Consider the following 19,433-nt stretch of genomic DNA (forward strand, 5'->3'; position numbering starts at 1 on the left):
TCGGTATAATCTAAGCCAATTACCGGCAACGCTCTAGAGTCGAGTCGAGATCTCTGGCCACACACAGAGCAAGGTCATCGCAGTCATTCCGGGAATACGAGCAAACGATTATTACTGCATTAGGAGAAGCTCCGTTCCGTCCCGGCTGAGCGGTGGGTGCTGGAAACGCACATGTGAGTCGCATGCAGATAAGCAAACGTAATAGAAACAGATTACGCGCGCGGTGGCAAAACCCACCCAGACCCAGACCAGACTCACTGGGGAACCATCTCCCCCCCATCTCTCCCCATTCATCCGTAACATAATCGTAAAAGTCAAAGCTGAGCTCAATGTTAGATTGCAGCGTTTTGTGGGTGGACAATTTTTTTTAAAAGCAAACTGTCAGAGATGCTTTCTGTGTAGCATGAACATGAACATGTGACTGCTTGACAAAAGTCATTAGAAATTCCATAAAAAGAGGAGAAAGAGCAAGAGACACAGAGCATCTCTTGTGCGTGTGTGTGTGTGGCCATAAGCTGACATCGTTTCAGCAATTTTGTATTAGAAAAGATTAACTCCAAGGCAAATGTGGGTCTGTCGTTCCTTTGGAAGGCAATGCAAATTACCCAGCGAAATCTGCTCCAAAAAGCGAAACAAGCTTCCTTCTACGAGTATCTTTGGTTGTCTATAGTTCTAGTTGGGTTTTGCTTTTGCCTTTCGTTTTCTTTTTCTTTTTCAGTTGGCAACTCAATTGAGTGTAAAACAATTTCATTAAATTGGCAGTCACACTGGGTGTGGGTGTGGGTGTGGCTGTGTGCTGCTACGCCACTCTGTTCGTTTGTCTGGGCTGGGTCTCTCCTTTTCCCTCTGGGGGCATGTGTTTGTTTTGTATAACGTCGCAGCGTCGCCCTCCATTTGGCCACATTCATTTATTGAACAGTCGCACCAGAAACCGAATGGAAACCCCTGAAACTAAACCCAGAACTGAACCGAACCCAATGGCATCACACACTCAACCTCATCATTGTCGATGTCGTCTGCTCTGCCAGCTTTGTTCTATTTTTTTATTATTATTTTATTGTCTGGCTGCAGCAGAAGCCATCGTGGGACATGTGGCTAAGAGAGGAGAGAGAGAGAGACCCAGACCCTGACCGAGGGAGGACCCTCCATTGCCATTGCAATTTATCGCATACGCTCGGAAAACATGTTCGCAGGCATTTTTATCATTTCCGCATTTATATGGTTTCCGCTCGAGCTGCAAGCAAACTAAGAAGTGGCTTTCTGCTTTATTGCCCAGCGTTCTACCTCTCCATGTCCTGCTGCTCCTACTTGGTTATATGTCCTCTGATGGAGCTCGCAGCTGAAACAGAGACAGCCTGGATGGACCTACGATTACTCGTGCAGGAGCCGAGCAGTCGAATGAATTGTTTAGGTTTAATTTATTGTACCGAGATTGGTTATGGGCTTTTGGCCCGGGTCAAGCCTCGAAGCTCACTGCACACTGCTCGAAATAGTCGCTCCATTCCCGGGGGGTCGTCGTGGAGCACACAGGTCGAAGGTTGAACAAGTTTTCGGTTCGGTTTTTACTTTGATGACATCAATTTATTCTTATGAAGATAAATGTTAGTTTTTTGTTGCCTTCAAAAAATATGTATAAATTTGCATGTGCAAAGAAAAGGAAAACTATGAAAAATCTACCCAAAGGAAAGGCAATTAAATAAAGCTAAAATCAATATTCATTTTTTTTTTATTTTATTCCCTTCTGGCTTTGTTCTAGCGCTCACCTAAAAGTTCTTTCCTGTGTAATTTTCAATAAAAAAAATATAACACTAGAAAGAACAGGCTGCTGGCTACCCAAAAAAGAAAATACATCTCTTATATGGTGTCCTGCCTCCAGCTCTTCTTTTGGGGGAAACGCACAAAAAAATTGTGAAAGCACTGAGAGGAAAGGACACAAAAAGGGGCATGCAACCAGCCGGACAGCAGACAGCGGACAGCGTACAGCGGAGACTTGTTAAGGGTCAGTAATAAATCTCGGCAGCTTGTGCTGTAACTTAAATTAAATGCTGCAAAATCGGCTGGGCCGCACGGACCCCTGGAAAAGAGCGGCAACGAAAAAGGAGAAGGTGAAGGAAAAGGAAAAGGCGAAGCAAAAAAACTTCCCGCTGCACGCAGCACGCAGCAGAGATGAAAAATGAGAGGCAATGAGGAAGGGACACGACACACACACACACACACGCAGAGAAAAGTGCACTGAGACGTGAGCAAACCGAAAAACGAGAACGAAACAAAGAACAACTGAAATTAAATAGAGTTTTCACAAAACAAGCGGCTAAATATGCTGCAATTGTTGCCTAGGCTAGGTTTGCCCGTCAGGAGGATCAGAACTTCCGCTTTGGTGGTATGCAAACACACACACACACACACACGCACACATGGGACAGGAAGTAGATTGGATAGAAGTGGAGTGGAGGGAGCCCAGAACCGCCTCCCTGATGGCATGTGTAAAAAGTCAGGCAGCCAAAAACGAGACTGCACGTGGCAAACAAAACTGTTGGCCACTTTTTAGCACAAAAGCATGCTAAAATTTATGGCTGCCAGCATTTGCGTGTTGGCAAGTTTTTTGCTTGCCCAAAACCCACCTGCAAAAAGATGAAAATATTACATTTCACGCACGTATCACATGGAAGAGTTAAATTGCCAGCTAAAAATAGGTAGGAGAATAAATGAAATAAATAATTTTGGGTTATTAAAGGGGTTTACATGGCTTTGCCCAGTGTGCATAATTTTGAGGACTATTATACGACTATTCAATTTGCATTAATGGCCACCGCCGACCAGCTGGAAAATATCTATAAAGGTCAATTGAGGTCCTCAATGGGGCATGCCATAAATACATATTTCAATGGAATTCCTAAGTATATGCGATGCAAAGCGGCTTACATTTAATTTGATATCGTGGCTCGCACCATCAGCAAATTACATACATATCGGTGGTGTGGTGTGGGGGCTAAACATCAATTTCGTTTGATTTATTTCATGCGGGTGGTGGGCCTCGTATTTACGATATGAATTATGTGCCACAAACTACTTAAAATGGACTTTAATTTTTCTCGCTCCAATTTCGGTGGAAAATTAATATTCCAATGCCCCGAAACTTTGATGCCCCCGTGCCGCGCGGATGCCAAAAACCAATCAAAAATTCTGCACCCAAAAATGCATTAACTGAAAACAATTTTTGGGGGTTGCGCAAAAGTTTCGGCTTTCACCATAAATTAAATGCTGGCGAAACTATAAAATTGAAATTATGGCAACTGCCAACTAATGAACAGCAATAAAAATAAATACATTCAAGGCACGGGGCAGGGGCAGAGGCACGGGGACCCGGAACTTTCTCCTTTCAACTCTTGCATTGCACCTGAATGACTTTGAAGCCAGCCAGAAACTATCTGAAACTGAAACTATGTCAATACATTCTGCTACTGGGCTACCAAAGTCAGAGTCAGGGCGAGTCCTCCTCCACTCTTGAAGATTGCCCCATTTTCTCGTAAAAAGTTTTTCAACTCTTTTCGAGAAGCAACAAAAAAAAGGATGGCGTACTTTGGTGCGCGACTGGCAGTCCTTCGACTGCCTCACAGCAAAGGACGAGCCACACTGAATACGAAGCTGCAGTCGGCAGCCGAATGCAGTTCGTGTGCTCGGTGCTCGGCTGGCAGAGCTTTCGCTCTCTTAGCCTTTGCAGAACTCTCTTTGGTGTGCGTGTGCGATGGCGATATATTGCTTGCGCCGCCAAAACGAGATGGCAATATGTGTTGCTATCCCACTCGCACCGCGGAAGCTGTGTGTGGCACCGGGCGAGTGCCACTTGTGACGCTTGGGAATCCCAAATGTTAATAAAGCATGCAACGGCAGCAGCGGCAGCGGCAACGCAGTCTCGACTCGACTTTCTCGCTGACTTTGGTCATGTTTGTCCATGCGGAGGAGACTCTGCCCATGTTTGCGTGCTTGCGTATGTGCGGCTGTGCCACATGCAACATTTGGTGGCATTTGTGTGTTAGGCCTTGTTGACTTGTTTCCTAGTCGCCGCTTGCTGTTTAGGGATTTGCGTCAGCGTCCAGCGATGTAGGGCCCGTCTGTAGGGGGCGACAGTGAAATGCATTTCAAGTCTACGCGTAAGTGGGGCAGGGGGCCCTGCAACTGCAACTGAAGCCCCATTGTTGTGCTTGCTGCTGCTGCTGGTGGATTGTTTGTTGCCTGCACACACAGAAAAAGGGAGTGGGGGCGGTCTGACGACACAGTGAAAGTCATAAAGACGCACTGAGACATCTAGCAATGGAGACAGCTAAATGGGTAGACAGTTGAATGGCGAGTGGGGGTGGGAGGTCACGTCTGAGCATTTAAGCGGTACAAAAATGTGGGTCAACGGGTTTTTAGTTGCGCTTTTAATAATGCGACTGCACAGCACAAATTGTTTTGTTTGGCATTACAAATTGCTAATTAAATTGGATGCCATGTGCAAATGGGTTTGAAGGATCTGTAAGGGGTTCCTGGTGGCTCAACTCAGGGATGAAGAGCTTCAAGGGGTTGCTTGAATCATTCAGGCAAAAGATAAGATATAGATATCTTTAAGAGGTTCTTGGGTAGAATGCTGGATAAAGATCTTCCTTCAATAATTGCTCTTGTATTAACTAACCCCCCCACAAAGCAGGTTATAAATATAGCCAACACACTAGAGTATACAGATGCAAAGCTAACTTTTAAGTAACTTAAGCCAAGCCATTGATTTTCTATACACAAGTATCTATCTGTGCATCCTGCAAAGGTTCTAGCTCATGCACAAGAGATTCTGTTGCTTAGGTCACCTGGCGTTAAACAAAGTTTAAGCCAAGTTTTGAAGCACCTTAAGCCGAGGCAAACAAAAACAATAGGTGGGCGGTGAGGGTATGTGGCTGGCGCTGGGGATGGCAACACGGAAGGAACAACAAAAGCCAAAATCCACGAAATCCCTGCCAAAGTTTCTGGCCAATGCGGCCACATAATAATGGCAACAGTTTCGTTTCACACGCTCCACTGATTAACATGGCCAGAACCCACACACAAGCACACACACCCCTCCTTTGCTCGCCTCGCCGACGTGTGTGTATGGCTAATTGAAATTTAATTTAATGAGCGCGTGCTGGAAAACTCCGTGTGCTGGTAAAGTGTGTGGGAAAACGCTCTTGAAGCTCGTTTTCCAGCTCTAATTAAATTGCAAGCGATTTATGAATTGCATTTGCCCTACACTGCATAAAAAAGAGAGCAGCAGCAGAATACACAAAATGGTGCACTGACCAAACCATAAAAATGCCACACAAAACTGGCATTTAGCTAATTGAACATGTGTTCTACTGTACATGTACAGTGTGCACTCGCACTCGCTCTCGCATGTGTGTTTGCTTTAACCCTAATACATTTGTTTAAGTTTATTTTTTGTTTTCCCCGTTGCGAACCCCTTTACAGTTCATTAATATTGAAGGGGAAAGGGGCTAGGCGACGAGGGTCAATTGCAAATTAAAAGCCAACTACATTTGTGTGTGTGTTTCCCCGCTACGGTTCTCTCTCTTTTATCTGTATGTTTTTCACATTTCCCCCATTTTCCCATTTCCCGAGTGCCAGCTAATTTAAATTTTTTGCTTGTTTCCTGCGGAATTTATGCTTGACAGCAGGTACCAGCAGAGAGCCACACAAATTGAGGCATAAATTTCGGTGCATTTCTATGCATTCCCCCAAAACTCTTTTTTGTTGTTTTTTTTTGCTTCTTTTGTTTAATTAAAACATTGTTCTGGCTGCACAAAAATAAACATACATACACATACATATATCTAATAAATATTTAAATTCTGGGGGACATTCTGACAGCTGAAAACAATTCCAGTAATGGCCATGAAATTCTTATAACTTCTGATTACTTTTGGATTGAACTCAGAGTTATAATTACCGGCATGAGTCTGAGTTGGCCCTTGATTGGACACTCGAAAGTGTTTTCAATTTCAATTAATATACAAGCCACTCGAACAACCCAGCCGCAACCCCATTGGAATCCACACACACACACACACACACACAATTGAATCCGAGGACTACTACTTCGACTACTTCGACTACAACTACTCAAGCTTGATGGCTCCTTGCTCGACCGGAAATCAACTGAAGTGCTGTCTGCCTTTGATGGCTGTCTTGCTCCTGCATTTTGCTGCTATTGCTGCTACTTCTGCTCCTACGCCACTGAAGATGCCTGAGTAAATGCTTTAAACTTTGTTTAAACTTTTGCAACAACTTCAGGGCAGTGGCAAAGAAAATTAGCAATGATACCCTATCATCGGCTTTGGAGCCTCGCTGGGGCTCTCCTCATAATGCCATCATTATGGGGGGCGCACAGAGGAAAACTTAAAGTTTTAGTAGCAACAGCTTTTGTTGAGCAGAAAAAAAAATAGAAGAAAAATTCCCAACAAGACTTTTTGTGTGACGCCACCGGTGGCTGGAAGTTCCGGCATGCTGCCACGTAAAAGCCCAGGTCTAAGCAGGAAAATTATTAAACAATGCCCAAGAGGACACGCAGACGGACACTGCAATGACTATGGAAGATGGAACGATGACAATGGGAGCCATGAGCCATGGTGCATGCAGCTATGAAAATGGCAAAATGGCAAAGTGCTGACCTAAGCCCACAGAGCGCAAAAATGGGCCCAGTCAGGAGTCAGCCCAGGAAAAGGCACACAAAACGACCAAATGGGCAAACACATAGACAAAAAAAAAAAAAGGGGGAAGAAGCAGAAGAATGTAGTGACACTGCCACTCATCACAAAACTGGAAATTCCGACTTCGTCTGCGACTCAAACTGGTCCTAAATACTGGTACTGGTAACCCGTACCCCGAGTACAAGTGACCGACAGGCAGGCCGGCTGGAAGGACGGCAGGACGAGGACATGACGAAGTGTCACTGGGTTTGAGAGCGAGAGTTCCTCTTTGGCTACAAAATCCCAATGTAGCCGGTGCTAAGGCCAACTAGGACTAGGGGGGAGGGGCCACGTGTTTGCTTTTCAATTTCTGTGCAGCCATAGCCATAGTCAGGGATGGGCGTAGAATTATGAATAGACAAGCAAAAAACAAAGCTACCCCGCAAGCAGAGAGGGACTAAGGGGGAAAAGAGGCATCCCAGGAACGGAGTGGAGCGGAGCGTTGGAGCATTCATTGAAGCTAAGCAGGCTGAGGGCGGACGCGAGGTGGAGATGGAGATGGGCTACGCTTCGATGCCGAAAGGCAAGAGGAAAAACCAGTTTTCCGCAAAAGTTGTACTCGATTTTTGCTCCACTTTGCCGTTGCCGCTTGTTCTCTATGCTCTGGGGTCTCTCTTTTGTTTCCATCTGTAACAAGATGCATCGAATGAAATTAAAATTTAAATTCCATACTACACGGTTAAGGTGAAACTAGAGAGATTTCCCAATTTGTCAGGAATATGCAGCATATAAATAAATAGATACGAGTATAAGAAGAGCAGCAGCAGCAGCAATATGTTGACTTTCTGACCCATAAACTTCAGTTTGCCATCCAGAAAGGCAACGAGTCAAAAGCAGAAGGCCAAGACGCCCAGTGAGCGTAGCAAAAGGACCAACACGATGCACAGAGAGTGTGGCAGCAAAAGAAACAAGACGATGCCCTGAGAGTGTGGCAGGAAATGCGGCAGAAGTGCAAGCTGATTTGGCTCCCGTTGCGAGTGAAATTGAAGGATGCTGATGGCAGATGGCTCTCTCTCTCTCTCTTGTAAAACACAACAAAATATATATATTTTATTGCAGCATAATTCTGCACAGATTCATACTATTTTCGTAGACATTATCTTGTCGAAGCGCCTCTTCTCCTTTTTTGTGAGCTGAAAGAAATTGGCATCCGTGTATTTTAGCTCCGCATGATTATGCATCGGCGGCCACAAAGAGGTGTATGCCATATTCCTGTAAACACAAAAAACCTTTTCATCATCTTGGTTTACATCTCGTTAAGCTCTGATTAAGGTTACCTAACCAGGCTGACCATCTCTACGGCAGAGTTCTGAAAATCAATCAGATTAGCAATCTCCCGCTGAAATTGTGCCTCATAATCCCTACAGGACTTCGAATAGCGTTGATGGCAAATCACAGAACTGCAAAGGGCAGGTGTTTGAGGAGATTAAACTATCCCGTGGAGAATTACAGAATTTAATACTTACTAATTGACCTTAAACTTTGTGTAGCTGGGAAAGCGACTCATAACATCGGCCTCATCGTCGCGTGGCAACTTGTTACCCTCAAACTCATATGTCTCCTCCACGCTCCTCGCATTGAATTGCGAGAGTTGCGTTTCTGTATCCAGATTGGGATAGTTATAGGAATCAGTGTAGCGAAACGAAGAGTGACGCCCGAAGTTCATGGTTTTCTGCCCTGCGGCCACTCTGCTCTTCCTTTTCATAGGTTTCTCATCCGCCATTGTGATGGTTATTTGTATACAAAATATAGGGACATATATTGCTATTATATTGATGTAGTTGCTATGACTACTGAAGTCTGTTTACTTATATGGCTTTCGAGTTAAAGTGCTAGGCAAACTTCGATCAAGATCATCCCATCTGATCAGAGTAGGCAAAGAATAAAGTGTAATCATTCCACACTCATAAAATAATTCTATACCGTCCACACATAAACAGGAATATACATTTATAGGCCAGCAAGATGGATGCCAGAGCTACCATTGGCAGTAGAAAGACATTAGGACCTAGACGGTCCATTGAAACAGGAACGGCTGTGCGATACTCTCGCTGGTCCTCCGTTTTCACAATCGATGAAAACTTTACAGCTGGTTTTCCAGAAATGTGTCTGCGTCATCCCAAGGACAAGCGACACATTGTGCCGGATTACCAGGACGTGCCTGAAGAGTTTTATGATCCAAAATTTACGCCACCTTATTGTGATGATTTGGAAATGTTCATCGATCCGGATTTTGCAACATTTCATGTTCCACTGTAAGTTGCAGAGCCATTTCGTATATATTTCTATTAACGTTTTTAACGTTTTCATCTAGTTATGTGCGCTGTCTGGAGCGCTATGGCGAGGCCAAGCGCCTGTACAATCGGCAACTCAATCGAGAGATCAGAAAACATATAGACAATCAGCCAACGGCAGATTGTGCCTGGCAATTTGTGAGGTAAGTTCTAGTGAGCATAGATCTTAAGCTTTTCGTATTTTCATTCTATTTCTTTTCAGAACCATGGCCTATACCACGCTGTGGCCACCGCTGCACACCAGGGAGGAGTTGAAGCTGTTTGAAAAGGGTTTCTGCAAGCTGTCGCCTGCGGAGAAGCGTCACTATGATAGGATAATGAAGACCACCTTTACTTAACGCCAATTTGGCATCAGTTGGGGAAATAGTTAAAGTTAGTTAACGCTGAAAAAACATTAACCAGAGAAAAAAAATAGTTTTCTAGTTAGATAGCGCAACGCTGCAGCCATTTTGTTATCGACATTAAACAAGAAAAAACTATAACAATGTGACACCTAAAAACAACACAAGGAAAATACCAAAAAAAATATTTTAAAAAAAACATAAAAATAAAATAAAAATAAAATAAAAAAAAGTATATAAAAACAAATAAAATATGAAATATGAAAACCAAAAGGAAGCTCTAAATGTATGTATTTCACGCTCGCTCTCCCAAACCCCTGATCAAAACTATCTCCCCGAATCGCATGGCGGTATTTAAAGGCCTCTCGGAGCCGAGTTTGCAATCAGTTGGTCAGCGTCTCAGCGCGTTCGTTTTGTCTCCATCCAGCTGAGTCTCCCTCCAGCTCGAGGCCGTCGATGTGCGTAGTCTGTCCAGTGTGTGTTTTGATTTGATTTACTTTGCGTGTTTTGTGTGCAAATTGTGTGAAATACCCCCAAGATGAAGTCAACATTCCAGTCGCTGGGGATTTTTCTTACCCGTCTCCTGGCACTAAACAACGTTCTAGTGGAAGCCCAAGAAAGTTAGTAAGTATTAATCAAACAGATGTGTCCAATTTGAAGCTAGAGGAATTATCTAACTATCAGTGAAGAACTAAATTAATTCCTTTGTTCAGAAAAATGTTATCAATAATTTAGTGAAGTAATCTTTTTTCGAGAAAAAGAATATAGCCCTAACTGTGGACACCCCTGAACAATTCGCTTAAAATAAAAAAAAAAAATGAAAGAAAGTCATCACAAATTGGAAGTTTATTTATTTTAAGAGGCTGCTGGCATAAAGAAAAAGAAGGATAACACTTTTTAACATCAATCATCGGAATCAGAGTCTTGGCAGACGGTGCAGACAGATGATGCAAAAATCCTGATCACCGTCCGAAAAAGCCTTGGTTCGCTTATCTGCTGGTTTGGCTAATGATGCCTTCCGTCCACGCTTTTTCTGAACAGAAACAGAGAGACAGAAGGCCGCTCCCGATCTGTTCGGTCTTATACCGTATAAGGGTATTATTTTTCTCTTTCTCTGGGTGCACCTTCTTGGTACCCTATAGGGTCATTGGGGTAAGGGTAAGCATATGGGACATGTGTTTTGGGGCAGTAGCAATAACGTGAATAAGCGTTTGTACTCACTCATATAAATACGTCGGCGAAAGCGCGGAAAGTTAGTTAGAGCAGAAAAACATTAACCAGAGGGTTAGTTAAAGCTAAAAAAAAATTGTTTTCTAGTTATTAGCGAAAAGCTGATTTAATTATCGACATTAAACAAGAAAACACTAAAAAATGTGAAACCCAAAAGCAACACAAGAAAAATACCAAGAAAAATATATAAAAAAAACAATAATTCAAATAAAATAATAAAATGCAAAAAATAAATAATAAAATACAATAATAAATCCAAAAAGAGGCTCTCAAAGTTTTTTCTTTCGATCACTTTTGAAGCTTTTAATTCTGCCGCTCAAAAGCTTTACTTCAGCGTTCTTCTCTCGCTCCCACTCACAATGTTGCTCAACCGGCTTTACTTTTCTTATGTGTGGAATAAATATCTCTCACGCCCGCTCTCCCAAACCCCTGATCAATATTATCTCCCCGAATCGCATGGCGGTATTTAAAGGCCTCTCGGACCCGAGTTTGCAATCAGTTGGTCAGCGCCTCAGCGCGTTCGTTTCGTCTCCATCCAACTGAGTCTCCCTCCCGTTCGAGGCCGTCGTTGTGTGTAGTCCGTCGTAGTCCGTGTGTTTTTATTTGATTTGATTTACTTTGCGTGTTTTTTGTGCAAATTAAGGGAAATATCCCCAAGATGAAGTCAACATTCGAGTTGCTGGGCATTTTTGCTACCTGTCTCCTGGGACTCAGCAACGTTCTAGTGGAAGCCCAAGCAAGTTAGTTACTAAATGTCATAATTTATTCCCTGACTCATTGACTTTGCCTGGGGGATAACCCCAACGTCATTGTGAGAGAGAGAGAGAGGTGTGAGAACAATTGTTCCGCCGCGTCTACGTGCAGTGAATGACTCGAAATTGTTCAAATAAAAAGCAAAATTCCATTTAATTTTGAAGCGCTCGCTGCAGAGCAGATAGCTTTATTGAACCTAACAGAAAATGTATGAGTTCACATCAAATTTTAATGTGTATGACAATGAAGCTGTTTTTGTTATCAATTAAATTCTTGCTGGAGTAATTAATTTATGGCACGGCTCGGCAATGACTTCTCGGGCGAAAACAACAAAAAAGAGCGACAACAAACTAGTTTCGATTCAAACAAGTTGTCATGTAAATCACTATACGATGTGTGCACTCACTCGTCTTACAGTACAACTGCTAACCATTAACTACTATCAACTGTTTCAGGCTGTAGAAATCCCAATCAGCGGCAAGGCCAATGCCTATCGATCTATGACTGTCCCAGTCTGTTGGGTCTCGTCCAGGAGAGTTCTCTGAGCAGCGATGATCGGGCTTTTCTGCAAAACTCCCAGTGCTACAATGGCGTTGGTCGTCAGCCACATGTCTGTTGCACCAATGACAGGGGCTTTGGTGCGGCAGATACAACCACTCAGCGATCGGTGGTTCTGAGCAGTAGACCCACGCAGAACAGTGGCCAACAGGGATCAAGTAATGGCAATCTACTGCCAGTGCCACCCAAATGTGGTCCTCATTCCTTCAGCGATAAGGTATACAATGGCAATGATACGGCTTTGGATGAGTTCACCTGGATGGCGCTCTTGGAGTATGTGGATCGTAAGTTGACACAAACATAACCATAAAGAGAATTTGCCTAAGCTTTACTCTTTTGCAGGGAAAGGCCAACGACAGCTAAGTTGTGGTGGAAGTCTGATCAACAATCGCTATGTTCTGACGGCTGCACATTGTGTCATCGGAGATGTGGCAGCACAAGTGGGACAATTGTAAGTAGCTTCTACTTTTCTTCCTTAGCCCCTTATCGATCCATTTTCTCTTCCGTTTAGAACCACAGTACGCCTGGGAGAATACGACACAAGCAAGGATATTGACTGTATAGCTGGTGATTGCAATCCCCCATTTATAGAGCGCTCCATTGAGCAGACTATTGTCCATCCGGAATACGATGCCACGAGTCGTCATCGCTACCATGACATTGCCCTGCTACGTCTGGCACAACCGGTAACACTGAACGAATACATTCAGCCCGTGTGCCTGCCTCTGTCCAGAACACGACAGGCGATCAATGTGGGTGATCAGCTGGTGGTCAGCGGTTGGGGAAGAACAACCACAGGTACGTTCGATAAAAGAGATCATGGAGAGTTTTTACTATAAGAGAATCCCTCAATCTTCCAGCACGCAAGAGCAACATCAAGCAGAGACTCTCCCTGCCCGTTAACGATCACGAGGCCTGTGTCCGTAAGTTTGCCACGCGACAGATCAATCTGATCGGCGCTCAGCTCTGCGCGGGCGGTGAGTTCTATCGGGACAGTTGTGATGGCGACTCTGGGGGTCCGCTAATGCGAAGGGGCTTGGATGCCTGGTTCCAGGAGGGCGTGGTCTCCTTTGGCAATCGCTGTGGTCTCGAGGGTTGGCCGGGCGTTTACACCGCTGTGGGAGATTACATGGACTGGATCGAGAGCACGCTGCAGCCCTGAGATGAATACGTTGCGAGGACTGCGTATCTTTTGTTCAAATTAAGTTTTAATTAAAGTCAAGTCGAGTCGAGTCGAGTCGAGAGGTTTCTTTTTTGGCCATTGCGAGCCACGTCTTTTAATTAACTTGCATTCAATGCGATTTTATCAGCTGCTGCTACTGCTGCTGATGCTTCTGCAACGCTGCGTATACGTAATGCGCTTACAGCCGCGCAGTTTGCGGTAATTAAAATCGTTGTACTCGCCTGAAAAGCACGAAAGACGCGGTAACTGCATGGAATGGAGTGTGGAGTGGCTGGGAGAGCGAGTGCGAGTGCCTTGGTGAATAACTTGAAAGATGCTGCCAACTTGCCCGCCGGCACCTTCTTAGCACCCTCAACGATTTTCTATGTAATTTGGCAATGAATTTCTATTATGCAAGACCCTTTCTGCACCTCCACCCCTCTCACCCATTTTTGCAATCTTGTTTTCAGGCTGATTGCATTTTGGTGGCGAGGCGGAACGAAGTAGACAATAGCCGGTGCCCCCCTCATTATTTGTGTGCGCAGAAAGGTTAATGATGCCTGCAGGATCCCAGGAGTAAGACAAAAGGGTTTAAGCATCCTTTATGGCTTGGGTTGCATTTTGACCGAGCCGAGGCCCTCACATGCTTTCTAGATAGATTTTCACACACCTTAAAATCTAATTAAATGTTCCAGTAAATACTAAATTTTAATGACAGACTGCAGCTCTAAACTCTGTTTCCATTTTTGACTTATCTTTTGCCAGAAACTTGGCTCAACTTTTGGCCAGAAAAAAAAGAGAAAGAAAAGTTACACAAACTACTCTCTGGTCATGTGTGTGTGTGTGTTTGGGATAAATGCGGCAAATAAATACAAAAAACACTTTGGCTAAATGCAACCGAAAAACTTGTAATTCAATTTTGAGGGGGAAGAACTTCCGAACTTTAGCCCAAACTGCCAGCCAAATGTAATTAACACGCACACACAGAGAGAGAATCGGCGATAGAGAGAGAGAGAGAGAGAGGTAGAGTGATGGAGGGAATTGCCCAATACCAACACAGAGAGAAAATGTTTGCAATGGAGTGGCAAAACGACTTGTCCACCTACCAGACAGGGCAGACAGGGACAGGTGTGGTATACAGCCCACTGACTGCACTGCCCACTGCCCCATCGTCAATTGGCCCCGGAGTGTGGAACTGAACAGTCCAGGACCGGGCCCAGGACTCTAAAACGATGCAAATTTTCTGGTATGTAGAAGGTAGAGGCAGGTCCGGACACGGATACCAATACCCATGCCAGCACATTTTACCTCCACTCAGTTACAGGCTTAATTGAGTTGTGTTGCCAGCATTTAAAATGGCCAGCAGCGCTAACGATCCCTGCAAATACCATGGGAAAAATAGCAAAGCCAAAGGCCAGCAGTCAAAAGAAATAAATTGCAAACAATTCATATTTCACTTGAATGCAAAGCTACATCTGCCTCTCTCTAGATGAATGCTATCCTCAATCTCGTTTTAACAACTATATATACAGCACATTATATTCGACCACATTGTATGCACAAAAGAGAACGAACGAACCAACTCTTATTTAGCAAACTCAAATATAATCTTTCAAAAGTTTCCACAGTGCCCGGGCTATGCAGTACACAAAATTGGATTAAATGCCGACGATTTGCAAGCCGGAATACCAACGAATGGAGAAAACAGAATTTAAGTTTAAGTGGAAAAAAGAATTCTACAGTTCCAAAAGGAACCATTCGAAGTGAATATTTAAACAAAATAGATAATTTTTGCAAACATTGCAAAAAAAAAAATTACCTATATGTCGCAGCATTTTGGGGAGCTGCTGTCGCATAAATCTAATCCAGTTTTTAGCGAAAAATATACATAGTACGAGAAATGGGAGAGAAATTCGGTGATTGATGAATTGAGTAAACGTTACGCATACGCCATGTGGGGGTTTGCTCTGACAAAAAAAAAACACGTTGCAATAATTTCATTTAACATGCATAGCAAAACTGCCACAGCCACAGCCACTGCGACTGCCACCAAAAATCCCGAAACCGAAGCTGCAACTGAAACTCGCAAACGCTACCCGATTCTGATTTGAAGGCATCGCCTGAATCCATTCCATTTCCCCCCCCCCCCCCCCCACCCCACCCCAATTTCTGTGAAATTTATGACTTTGGCCTGAATACACTCATCGCCGGGATCCCCGTCACAAATGCCAAAGTCGATTTCGCAGCAATTTTCGTGTTGACCCCCCCAGTCTCACTTTTGAATTGCGTTTTTGCACTGAGGAAATCTCTATGGATGAGGTGGGAGCTGCTGATGCTGCTGCTGCATTTTTGAATATATTCATGTATGTAGGTAGAAAAAGAACAAGGTACTTTTCGAATTTAAAAAACTCTCTCTCCTTTTATTTGTTAAATAGTGTACAGAGAATGTGTGTGCATTTGATTACCGCTTCAGCAGAGTGAAGGAGGGGACGACACACAAACACACAGACAGAGAGGTCAGGGAGGGCAGCGTAATGCGATTTGAGCCTGGTTGGCTTGCTGATTGTTACCACTGCTGCTGCCGCTGCTGCTGCTAGTCCGCCACATCATCAGTTGCCGCTTTGCCGTTTGCCATTTTGCCATTTGTGCCATTTTTGCCGTTTTTCGCAATGACGTTATTTACTTAGCATTGCCATTTGAATTTCGAATTTGCATTTGAAATTTTGCATTTTGTGCATTGCATTGCCAATCGACTATGCACACAACACACACACACACTCGCAGCAGGAACAGAACAGAACAGTTGATTTTGATAGTCGCTGATTGTGTGTACATACATACATATCTACATACATATGTATATTCCATAATGTTTATTCGCTTGCAAACCATATAGATGACACAATTAATTTAACAGAAATCAAAGGAGTCAGTCCCTACCCTACGTGAAGCAAATATAGCCACAGAAAGTCCCTCTCAACAAATAAAGGGCAATAGCACTGCCATAGAAAGTCAAAGGACAAAGGTTCTCCGTGTGCTTCCATCTGCGTTTTCCTACTCCCGATTCGCTGCGTGGAAAATTCAATTTGCTTTCCCTGTTTGTTTTGCGTTCGTGTAGATTTTTCTATGTGCAAATAGAATGCTTGAAAAATATACGGAAAACATTTTTAGCTGATGAAAACCTGAACCACCTGCATGAAAAGTGGGAAAATTATTTACATTTTTAAATGGTAAAATATTTGATTAAAATTGCATGCTCATCAGTGGAAAGTTCTCGGGGGGTTATACAAAGCACTTTCCATAAGCATTACACAGGGCCACCATTCGGCATTCGAGAAATGAAAAGTTTCGAATCATTTTGACTTGAAATATGGCTCGAAAGGTAAATGCGATGATGAGGCCATTTATTTGTGTGTATTTTCAGCCTTCCTTTTTCCCGTTTTCCCGTTTTCGTTCTTTTGTCAATATTTTACAGGAATCATGCACTCAAGCCGGGCGACCCATTCAGATGATTAAGTGTTTGCTGGCAGGGAAAATATTAATAAACTTGTAGAGCGCACATACTTATGCAGGAGTGTGAGGGAGGGGGAGAGTGAAAGTGAAAGTGAGGCAAAGAAATGACCAACGAGCCGCAGAAAACGACGCGTAAAGGGAGCGACAATACTCGTATAAATTAAATTTATTTAACAACCAACTTGTTAAAATCGTAAACTGAGAGGAGTGCACAAAAACCCACCCACACACAAGCTGAAATAAAGCAAGCCAAATTGCAGCTCCGAGCAGTCGCAACAACAACATTAAGTAGCTCATTAAATTTCCTTAACCAACAGAGAACACCACCGAACAGGACAGAAACGAATCGAAAGGAGAGGAACTGGAGAACTGCACAACTGTAGAACTCAACACCAACACAAACAAGCCAGTGGCAGACCCCGAACAAACTGACTTTTCGTTTTTATTTTCGTAAGTAGGAAATATTATAGTAGAAAAACGGCGCCAAAAGAAATGAAATCGCCCAGCGAGAGGGCAAGAGGGCGGAGCGAACTCAAAGCGAGCGAGCTGTAAAAAATCCCGTAAGTGTATTTTTATTGCGTATAAAATGCATTTTGCAATGCCACACAAAACTCAAGTGGTGTGCGTCCTGAGCGGAAGTTACGACCAGTGGGGCAGGAACCAGGACCACAACCAGAACCACAGGAACCACAGCGTCGTGCAAACACATAAGAAATGTTGTGTGTTTGTGAGTGTGTAAGGCAAAGAATGTTGATGATAAAAATTATAGACTAAGAAAATTAGTGGAGGAATACAGGAAGTTTCTTGGATACACTTACATATGGGATTTTGGAATGATTTGGATCTTTCTAATAGCATCCCTAAATATTTTAAAGCAGAAACCGCCATAAGCTGTGTTAATGGCCTCCCATACTTCACCCTTTCAAAATAAAAACACTTTCCAGCTCTTTGAATCTCCCAATTTAAAGAGAACGCCGAATACACTCGTACTCGTATATTTTTAACCCTCAAAATATCTGCACAAATTGAAATATCATTCAACTGTCTCGCATGACTGCATCCGATACGAGTTTACCCTCCACAGAAGCAAACTTCTGCTGGCAGGGCAAATACCCCACTTAAGGATTGTATAACAAACGAGCTACCAGGCAATGAGTGCTCAGGATTGCTACTCCGTACTTGTTGTTAAATATTATGTAAGGCAAACAAACAACATTCATTACACTGATGGGGAGCTGGAGCAGCAGGAGGAATCCTTAGGAATCAGTCAGCATTTATGAGTGGCTGGGAAATTGGCTGTGACGCATAAAAAAATAAAAACTGTTGCTTGAAAGGTGAACATTTCAGATGCGATCTTGAGAAGGATATGTAGTGCATGAATTTTAATGGAATAAATGGCCCTACACAGTATTCTGGTATATTTTTGTGGGGGGTGAACTACTAGTTGACTGTGGCTAACAGCGAGAATTAGTGATGTTAACTATTTACGGAATGGAATTTCCGCGTGGCAAACACTGCGTATGAGTTATATTAACTATTTATGGAAGGAATTGTTATCCCCCCCTGCCTTGGGGCAAAACACTGCATATGAGAGATATTAACCATTTGCCTGGTGATTTCAGTTTGTGGTTTAGCCTGCTTTAAAACTATGCAGGTATTAGTTTTTTCTTGTATACTTTTTCAAGCGCAATTAATTATAATTTTCGTGCCAGCGGCTCTTCTGGCAACATGTGTATGCATGAGTCCGGCCAGAGAACGAACCAACCGACACGAATACGAACAGAGTACCTGTGCAGGGGCCAAACTATTTTTTTTTTTTTACAAAAAAATTTATATAAAAGTACGCAGAAGCTGACACCGAGACCGACACCGACACGAACACAGACATTTTCACATATGCCGGAAATTGGCGCACACCTTGCAGCCATGCAGCAGTAAGGAATTTTTTTCCATAAGCATCATAAAACCGGAGAATGACCGACCGGACGACGGACCAATGGGATAGGACGGGTTGGGATGGTGATGATGGTGATGGTGATGGTGCTCCGCAGAGAGGTGTGTGTGGTGGGTGTGGGCGAGAGAGCTCAGCATGCGGAAATTATAATTTATAGCTCAAAGCTGCGGATGCCAGAGCACCTACTGTGATTTTCATTTTTTCATTTAAAGTCGACTTTAAAATTGGTGGAACTTTGAGCCTTAATTGAAGCAGACTGCTGGAAATGGTTTGGATTGGGGGTTTGCGTTGGGTGTCTGTTTGGAGTTGGAGTTTCCGGTGCTATTCCCTGACCACTGAAGCATGAATCATTTTCTATGGGACTTTCAAAGTGTCAAAGAATGAACATAAAAAAAAAACGAGAGATACAGACAAAGTTTTTTGTTTCATTGCATGAATTGGGGCGGAATATTTTCTTTTGTGATGCTAAAACCCCATTCTGGTTGCTGGACTAATTGTGTGAAATTTTTCACCTGCCCCCCCCCCCCCGAAAGAGGCTTAGCATAGTTTCAAATAGGATTTCAAATAAGCTTTAAGCCATGCCAAAGTATTTAGTTTATTGGAATTTCGCCCATGATTAAAATCTACTCAACTGAAATGCATTTAAATGCACTCTGAACTCCTTTGGGCAATTATTCATCATATTGTTTGCTTAATGAAACAATAAATTGTAAAGCTAATTGATGAATTTCGTATGGAGAATTCTGGAAGTCCTGGGGCCAAAATCAAATTAAAGTGCAACATTTACACAGGACTCCTCTTTCTCTTCTCTGCCTTTTGTCCATTATTTCGTTGTGCAAACATTTGTAAAGTTGACCTTTTTTCAGGTGTTTA

At 43.3% G+C, this 19,433-nt stretch overlaps 3 protein-coding genes and 1 long non-coding RNA gene across 5 annotated transcripts; 3 read left to right on the forward strand and 1 right to left on the reverse strand.

The window, feature by feature from the left end:
- The first annotated feature begins 80 nt into the window (after positions 1 to 80).
- On the forward strand, positions 81 to 9,584 carry LOC111073909. 2 transcript variants are annotated; one of them, XM_022366482.2, is made up of 4 exons: positions 81 to 173; positions 8,712 to 9,010; positions 9,070 to 9,192; positions 9,252 to 9,584. In XM_022366482.2, exons 2-4 carry the CDS (start codon positions 8,721 to 8,723, stop codon positions 9,385 to 9,387), a joined length of 549 nt encoding a protein of 182 aa, XP_022222174.2. In that variant the 5' UTR covers positions 81 to 173; positions 8,712 to 8,720; the 3' UTR covers positions 9,388 to 9,584. The 2 variants fall into 2 exon arrangements, with proteins under 2 accessions (XP_022222174.2, XP_022222165.2); XM_022366473.2 differs by having other exon boundaries at positions 91 to 173; positions 8,696 to 9,010.
- LOC111073923 lies at positions 7,789 to 8,569 on the reverse strand. Its single transcript, XM_022366493.2, has 3 exons — positions 8,222 to 8,569; positions 8,033 to 8,155; positions 7,789 to 7,967 (listed from the first exon to the last, which is right to left on the reverse strand). The coding sequence occupies exons 1-3, from the start codon at positions 8,476 to 8,478 to the stop codon at positions 7,832 to 7,834; spliced, it is 516 nt and encodes a 171-aa protein (XP_022222185.2). The 5' UTR covers positions 8,479 to 8,569; the 3' UTR covers positions 7,789 to 7,831.
- Positions 9,585 to 9,643: 59 nt separating the features above from the next.
- On the forward strand, positions 9,644 to 10,433 carry LOC111073933. The gene is made up of 3 exons (XR_002607761.2): positions 9,644 to 9,676; positions 9,751 to 10,014; positions 10,104 to 10,433. It is a non-coding gene; the product is annotated as an uncharacterized LOC111073933 (long non-coding RNA).
- Positions 10,434 to 11,112: 679 nt separating this feature from the next.
- Positions 11,113 to 13,163, forward strand: LOC111073903 (serine protease 7). The gene is made up of 5 exons (XM_022366461.2): positions 11,113 to 11,360; positions 11,829 to 12,215; positions 12,274 to 12,382; positions 12,443 to 12,729; positions 12,792 to 13,163. The coding sequence occupies exons 1-5, from the start codon at positions 11,279 to 11,281 to the stop codon at positions 13,091 to 13,093; spliced, it is 1,167 nt and encodes a 388-aa protein (XP_022222153.2). The 5' UTR covers positions 11,113 to 11,278; the 3' UTR covers positions 13,094 to 13,163.
- Positions 13,164 to 19,433: the final 6,270 nt, after the last annotated feature.

This window comes from Drosophila obscura, unplaced genomic scaffold, assembly GCF_018151105.1.
Source record: "Drosophila obscura isolate BZ-5 IFL unplaced genomic scaffold, ASM1815110v1 contig_4, whole genome shotgun sequence".
NCBI lineage: Eukaryota > Metazoa > Arthropoda > Insecta > Diptera > Drosophilidae > Drosophila > Drosophila obscura.